The following is an 8,688-nucleotide window of genomic DNA, read 5'->3' on the forward strand; positions in this document are numbered from 1 at the left end:
AATAGTAACTTGCTAATCATGCCAACTTCAATCATGCTAGAAACATGCTAACAACATACTAGTAACTTGCTAATCATGCTAAAAAACATACTAACAACATGCTTATCATGCTATAAACATGTTAGCAACATACTAGTAACTTGCTAATCATGCTAGAAACATGCTAGCAACATACTAGTAACTTGCTAATCATGCCAACGTCAATCATGCTAGAAACATGCTAACAGCATACTAGTAACTTGCTAATCATGCTAAAAAACATACTAACAACATGCTTATCATGCTATAAACATGTTAGCAAAATACTAGTAACTTGCTAATCATGCTAGAAACATGCTAGCAACATACTAGTAACTTGCTAAGCATGCTAGAAACATACTAACAGCATACTAGTAACTTGCTAATCATGCCATTAATCATGCTAGAAACATGCTAAAAACATAATAGCAACTTGCTAATCATGCTAGAAACATGCTATCAACATACTAGTAGCTTGCTAATCATGTTAGAAACATACTAACAACATACTAGTAACTTGCTAATCTTGATAAAAACATACTAACTACACACTAGTAACTTGCTAATCATGCTAGAAACATGCTAACAACATACTAGTAACTTACTAATCATGCTAGAAACATGCTATCAACATACTAATAACTTGATAATCATGCTAAAAACATACTATCAACATACTAGTAACTTGCTTATCATGCTAGAAACATGGTAGCAACATACTAGTAAATTGTTAATCATGCTAGCAACATGTTAAATAAATGTTAATCATGCTAGCAATATACTATCAACATGTTCATCATAAAAAAAGATAGCAACAGGCTAATCATGCTATAAACATGCTAGCATCATACTAGTAACTTGTTAATCATGCTATAAAAAGGATAGCAACATACTAAATGTTAATCATGCTAGCAGTATACTATCAGCATTTTAATCATTCAAACATGATAATCACATAAGACACATGCTAGCAACATGCTAACTACAGGCTTATCATGGCAAAAACATATTAACAACACGTTAATCATGCTAAAATATGCCAGTCATGGTAGCAAAATGTTAAACATGCTAGAAACATAAAGGGTCAAAATAGTCTCATTGTACATATGTACAGTACATAACGCGGATGTTTCTGCGAATCATCTAAAACGCTATTATTTCCATTTCTGTAACTTTGGTGATGCATGTATAATCAGGAAACTGTGAAAATAGTTTAATAATCATGCCAGCAAACATGCTAATCATGCTATAAACATGCTAGCAGCTCACTAGTAACTTGCTAATCGCGCTAGCAACATGATTGAAACATGCTAGCAACATACTTGGGCTAGGCTTTCTCATGCCAACCTAAAGTTTGTCTTGACAAAATGTTTTATCTAGTTTAATTATATTTTTGTGTTTATTTAAGTTTGTGTGTTACAGTGTACACGTGTTGGAATTTTGTCAATATTACGTACGTCAAACAATTAAACAATAAATTGCTTTCAGACTGATATTTGTATAAATATGTCATAGTGCCTTTATGTAGGTTACATTATATAATGTATGTTCTAATAAAATCTTTAAAAAAAAAATCATAAACCACCTATTAGTACGTCATCTTCATGTCACCATGAAGCTCGTTACAAAAAATAATTTGCGCTGGTTCGACACATGATTTTTTTTTGTTTTCTGCAAGTACAAATAATATGTTTGTTTCTTAGAAGGTGTGGTTCCTTTAAAATCTATAGACCAGTGGTTTTCAACCTGTGGGCTGCAGCCCCCTAGTGGGTCGCAATGGTATTACAGGTGGTTCGCCAATTACTATTCAAGATTCAAGATTTTTATTCGTCACATACACAATTATATAGAGCATATATATAACATATATATAACCAGCAGTGAAATGTGAGTCAGGTCCACTCCATGGACAGTGCAATTATTAAAGAATACAACACAGATGAAAATATACATAAATATAGCTATGAAAGAATTAAATAAAACTAAACAATAAAAATATTAGAATAAAATGTAAAAAAGAGATGCATACTGTAGAATTAAATATAGAATGAAAAATAATGTGCATGAAAAGTACACTGTAGTCTTAAATATTAAGATACCCAGGGATGTATAAGAGGCAAATGTGCAAACAGGTTGACACTTTCAGTATGTCAGTGTGAGGCAGTGAATGATAAATATCTTACTGATAAAGTGAACATTAAGTGGAGACATGAAGATGTTAAGAGGCTGGTTTTGAGATTAGGAGCCTGATGGCCTGGGGGAAGAAACTCCTCCTGTCTCTTGGTTTTTGCCATCAGGCTACAGAAGCACTTACCAGATGGCAGCAAAGTGAAAAGATGGTTATTGGGGTGGATAGAGTCCTTGAAGATTTTAGCAGCTCTGCTTTTGCAGCGTTTGAGGTAGATGTCCTGCAGAGAGGGGAGAGCAGACCCGGAGATGCGCTCAGCTAAGCGCAAAACCCTCTGCAGGGCTTTGCAGTCTTGACTGGAGCTGTTCCCAAACCACACTGAGTCAATACACTATTGTCAATACACTATTAAAAGAAAAAACAATATTGTTCATATATGTAAAAATGTCTAAGTCATAACTTAATAACATCATTTCATATATATAATTAAGATTTTTTTAAAAATTGTTTTAAATATTAAATATTAAACTGTAACTATGCTTCCAATATTCGAGCTCGCTGATTGGTTTAAGAATTAACTGCCAATTTATCTTAGATATTTTTGCTTTATATGCTACAGAACAACAGCAGTTGTGCCAAGCGGTGCCAGCCCGATTTATTTTCTGTTCATTGCCAGTTCATTCAGCAAAGACAGTTAACAATCTAGCTTCTGATTACTAAGTTATTAACCCAACAATAGCGGGGTCAATTAATTTTTTTGCAGTGGGCCGCGCAAACATATGTGTTTGGTTGTGTGGGCTGCGAGTTGAAAAAGGTTGGGAACCACTGCTATATAGTTTTTAGTTACAATAATATTTGAACAAAAAATACTTAAATTAATATTGTTTGCACACACACGTTTATTTCACATTTTAATCGCATTATGTTGAAGGTTTATCCATTTAGCATTTCTCTAACTGTGAGTATCTTGTAAAAGCCACTTGACATATGAAATAATACACCTTTCTATTGTTTGTTGAAGGTTTATTCATAAAATAATGTTATATCATATAATAAAGTAAGCATATATGTGTTTTTGAGAAGCTAAATCAGTCTTTTATGGCTCATATTAATATAGTGAAAATATGAAAAAAATATGAATAATCAAGTAAACCTGTTGCTTAAGTCCAGTGTTGTTCCTCTTGAAATATTACAAAAAATAAGTTATTATTATGTTACAATAAAGATATCACAGCAAAAACACATGTACAATGACCTGAAAGGAGGACTATATCAGACAACAAAAGGCACGTAACTGATTGTGTGCAACAGGTTTTTCAGCAAAGTTTTGATCCTGTTGATAATTTGAGGCCTGAAAAATGTGCATATCATATATGATACAATATACTTTCTCTCCATCCTCCTGCGTCTACATGCATAACATTCTACCCATTCTAACTGTTTCTGAGGTCCTCTGTGGTTTAACATCCATGTTCTACATTTCACTGTCCATGAAAAAACCCTGTGCTTTAAAGCCATTGATTACGTCTCAAACTGATATCATGTGTAACTCTGAATGATCAAAGGCATGATATGAGAAAATGAGTAAAGTGTTTTTTTGGAAAATGCAATGTGCACGACTAACCAGCAGGGGGCACAACACTACCAGTATATTCATATTAGCTGGACTCTCTTTCTTTTTTTCAAGGTGTAGAGCCACACCTGAAATCGTGAGATGAAGCTCCTCACATAATGCTAAAACCTACCTTATGTCATAACTGCCAAATGACCTCAGTTTGTGTTCAACAAACCAAAATAACAACGATCTGTCTCACAAAACAAGACAACCAGGCTCTAAAAAACTATAATGTCAGATATAAGTTGGCTTTAAGGAGGAAAAAATGGTCAACAGCAAGTAACATAAAATAGAAAACAGTAAAACAACTTGGGTTTGGGGAGAAGAAAACAGGAGCAGTAAAAAAGCCAGCGAAGGATTGGCAGGTATGAGATATCTCTGCAGGACACCCACAGGAGTCCGGACTCTCACACGCACAACATTCACATCTCCTCCCTGAAGCTCTCGTTCGTGATCTCAGCTTGTTTTCACTTTTAGTGTTTTCTATATAAAACACACAGCTTTGCCCTGTGGAACTTGGCCCTGCATTTTAGTATGTGTGGTCATTAAACACTAACATGAAATAGTGGGAGAAGAAAGGGGTGTGCTATAGACAGAGAGAGAGAGAGAGAGAGAGAGAGAGCACATGATGTTGTACTTCTCAACACATCTGTCCTGGTTTTGTAAGTGGACCCATCAGGCTGAGCAGACTAAAGCATGTGTAATGGTCACCTTGTCTGTTTGAACCAATGTCTGTCACTCTCAGCACTTGTCAGGCCTGTTTGACCTCTGCATCTGTTCTCTTTCAGGCTGAGGAGATAATAGGGGAATTAGTTAACTCAGCATTGATTTAACTAGACAAGCGCTGGATGGGAATTTTAGGAATGTTTCACACCCAGTGCAGAGCGTTTATACTATATAAGTATTTTATAAACTCCTTTACATATAATTAGAACCTTCCCAAGTTCACTGCTTTAATAATTATAATATATATATTTTTTAGTTTCAGTTAGTATTTGTATGTTTTCCAGTAAAAAGAAAGAAAATAATTAAATAAACAAACATTCTGAGAAATGCAAGGCTGCATTAATTTTTATTTATTTATCAAAATTTGGTGAAATATTATAGCAATTTAAAAGAACTGTTACTGTTAGAAGATATAATGATTTCTGAATGATTATGTAACACTGAAGACTATCACAAGAATAAATTATATTCTAAAATATATTTAAATAGTTTTTTTAAAAAAAACTGTTATTTTAAGTTGTAATGATATTCTACAATATCACTGTTTTATAAATGATGCCTTAGAAAGCATAAGAGACTTCCTAAAAAAAAAAAAATCTTGAACTAAGTGTTTATTGAGAATATACAAACAATTAAATAATAAGACTTTTCATAGGTACTCTTGAATAAACCTAAAATAAATAATCATAAAAAAGTCATATAAAAAAATATTGATATTATTTAGACATTTGCTAGAAAAAAAGGGAATTCTAGAAAAAAATTATGAAAAAATGCTGATTACGAAAATAAATTTCTCATTTAAAAGTGACTGTTGCTTTGTCTTACAAATTGTAGGATAGTAGATCCTCTTGTGATTTCAAACATCACGAACGCGATTCTTCTGCTATGCACCATTCATCAGTCATGTCACTTAGTGTCTGTCGTCATGCTCTCCCACAGCTCTTTGCTGTTCTTTATTCCATCAGCATGTGCTTCTAATACAGCCCCTGTATCAGGGCTTATCTGCAGCTGGTTTCCTGTGCTCATCTGTGTGGGAACAGAATTTGTGTTCAATGTGTTTCAGCATTAATGACTGAGTGGGAACCGCAATAAAATCATGCACTGACTGTGGTCCAGCCTAAAAAGACCTGGGCCAAAGATATCGTATGAGCCAAATTAAAGCACTTAACCTGCAGCCCACCTGGACTGTTTACTAGGACTCTTCTGAACTATCGAAAATGAGACTTCAGTTTAGCTGCATTCCCAGTTTCAGACAGATAGATAAATTGGTCCACTGAGGAGTAGAGTGATCAGAGAGCAACACTGGAGAAACTTCACATTGTCTCTAAGAGGAAGCAGCTGTGGTTTATCAAAAATTGGTCTTTAACCTGTCCTGCTGAAAAAATTAGTACTGTCCGATTTAAACCATATAAAGTAGTTTTGGTTGCATAATTTGTATTTAGGATGTTTCAGCAACATTAATACTTTTGACTTGAATAAATGTTTCCAATTTTAGGTAACCATTTTTTTTTCAGTGTATACACTCACACAGTGTTTTATTTAAATTATTTACCTATGTTCAGTCATTTCTCCAACTTGTTTGGTGTTAATGTTTTTTTTTTTTCATTTAAAATGTGTAAAACCTAACGTGGTAGCTTGTAACAACAGCACTCTATAATAATTTACCCAGTTAAGGTATAAGGAGTAGATTTGAAAACAACTTTGATATGTAGCGGATAACAGTGGGGAAAATTATTTTTGAATACAACTGTGAAATAAATATCACAAAAAAAAGAAAAAACATCCCTTGTCTCTCCTATAAAAAAAACAAAAGGGTGTTTTGTTCTAAATGTTAGGGCACTGTGGAGGCGGAGGCGTGGTTTAGCGGAGCCTGCAGCGGGAGAGAGAGTCGGGAGACGAACGGTGAGTGAGCGGGTTGAACAGAAATAATCAACACCTGTCTCTTGTTTTAGTAATTGGCATGGAGAGAGTATTTAACGCCAGGGGAAACCGGAGTATTTGAGAGAGAGAAGGACTACTGACGAGCGCACGAGCCGGAAGCCGCAACCCGGAAGTCTGAAGAGTTTTTGTTGTTGCCGGTGTGAGTGACACCGTTTAGACATTGTTTATTTAATAAAACCGTCAGCAGTTAAGCCGACCCCTCGTCCTCTTCCTTTCCATCCTTGAACTTTTCTACACTGGTGCCGAAACCCAGGAAGGAAGAAGGACCGCCGCCGCTATGCAAAACCCGTCCTCCACGCCACTCTCGGACATCATCGCATCCCTCGCGGTCCTGCATCGCGAACAACATCAGGCCCTGCTGGACTTGAGGACCAACCAGGAAAGGCCGTTCCAGGCCATCGTACAAGCCCAGCAGGAGGACCGCGAGAGGTTCCGGAGCTGGATCGACCGGGAGGTTCGCGCCGAGGCCACCGGGCCGCCCACGGCCCCGGTGCATCTGCCCTTACACAAGATGGGGCCCCAGGACGACCCGGAGGCGTTCCTGGTGCTCTTCCAGAAGTCAGCGGAGGCATGCGGGTGGCCCCGCGAACAGTGGCCAGGGCGCCTCATCCCCCTGCTCTCGGGCGAGGCCCAGGTGGAAGAGCAACAGCTCCCGGTGGCGAACCTCCTGGTCCTCGACGACCTGAAGAGGGCCATCATCCAGCAGGTCGGCCGGAGCCCCGAGCAACATCGCCAGCGCTTCCGGTCCCTGGACTTGGGGAAAGCCGGTCGGCCCTTCGCGATGGCCCAACAGCTCCGGGGCTCCTGCCGCAAGTGGCTGCTGGCCGAGGGAAGTGACGTGGACCACGTGATCAATCTGGTGGAGCTGGAGCAGTTCATCGCTCGGCTGCCAAAGAAGACCGCCGAGTGGGTCCAGTGCCACCGTCCCACGTCGGTGGACTCGGCCATCCACCTGGCGGAGGACCACATGGTGGCGTGCCCAGGGGTCGGCGAACCCCTACCCTCTGTCTCTCTCTCTTCCTCTCTCCCCCGTCCTTCTCTCTCTTGCCCTGTCCCTCTCCCTAGGTCCCGGCCACCCGGCCCACCTCGAGACCTGCCCCGGGGGTGGGGCGGGACGGACCAGGGGTCCTACGTGGGTTCAAGAGCCCCACCCAGGGGAGCGGGACTGAAGGCCGCCGGAGGGGACAGTGCTTCGGTTTCTCCGCTCTCTCCACGCCAATCGTTCAACCCACTCCCTGTCACTGGGGCGGGGGAAGGTCTGGGCTGGCCTGTTGGCGTTGTGGGGATCCATACCATTTCGTGGACCGATGTCCAATGATGGAGGTGGGGACAATGATCCCGGTCCCGGATGTCCCGCAGGTCACCCCCGGTCAGGCCGGCGAATACCAAATACCTGTGAGTATCAAGGGGGGTATATATCCGGCCTTGGTGGATTCAGGATGTAACCAAACCTCAATCCATCAAAGCCTGATTCAACCGGGGGCATTGGATACCAGCCGCGTGGTTAAGGTGCGGTGTGTACACGGGGATGTAGTGGAATATCCGGTAATGCCTGTTGTTATCCAATTTCGGGGTCACAAGCATAGCGTCGAGGTGGCCGTTAGTCCGCACCTCTGGCATCCGATAATTTTGGGTACAAATTGGCCTGCTTTCGCGGCTCTGTTGGGGTCTCTGTGCGTGGATGCCTCTTGGGGAAATAAGGCCCGGAACAGGGGCGCGGGTGCAAGAGAAGATGATGAAACTTGGAGAAACTGAGCCGGGACCGCCGGGCTCTGCTCCAGGGGAACCGCGTGAAGTCGAGAGATGGGGTCTCTCGGGGCGCGATGACTTTCCCCTGGAGCAGACTCGGGATGAAACATTGAAACATGCGTTCCAACAGGTCCGTACCATCGACGGCCAGCTTCTCCAGCCTATCCAACCGCTCTCCTATCCGTATTTTGCCATTTTAAAAGATCGGTTGTATCGGGTGACCCAAGACGCTCGAACAAAAGAAGATACAACCCAATTGTTAGTTTCAAGGAGCCGCAGAGAAATGCTTTTCCAAGCGGCTCATTCTAATCCAATGGCGGGCCACCTGGGACAGGCTGCCACACTAAATTGCCTCATGACCCGTTTTTTTTGGACGGGCATTCACGAGAATGTGCGCAGGTGGTGCGCGTTTTGTCCTGAACGCCAGTTGGTCAATGTCAATGTCAATGTCAATGTCACCTTTATTTATATAGCGCTTTAAACAAAATACATTGTGTCAAAGCAACTGAAC

At 40.5% G+C, this 8,688-nt stretch overlaps 1 protein-coding gene across 1 annotated transcript in view; it reads right to left on the reverse strand.

Annotated features, from left to right (window-relative positions):
* LOC132152583 (alsin-like) overlaps positions 1 to 6,765 on the reverse strand; it is a 32,157-nt gene extending 25,392 nt beyond the window's left edge. Inside the window, exons 1-2 of the mRNA XM_059561334.1 lie at positions 6,664 to 6,765; positions 5,398 to 5,513 (exon numbers count right to left, since the gene is read on the reverse strand). Of these exons, the coding sequence (XP_059417317.1) occupies positions 5,398 to 5,513; positions 6,664 to 6,765 (218 nt within the window). The remainder of the gene's footprint in view (positions 1 to 5,397; positions 5,514 to 6,663) is intronic.
* Positions 6,766 to 8,688: the final 1,923 nt, after the last annotated feature.

Source organism: Carassius carassius, chromosome 11 (genome assembly GCF_963082965.1).
Source record: "Carassius carassius chromosome 11, fCarCar2.1, whole genome shotgun sequence".
NCBI classification, from domain to species: Eukaryota; Metazoa; Chordata; class Actinopteri; order Cypriniformes; family Cyprinidae; genus Carassius; species Carassius carassius.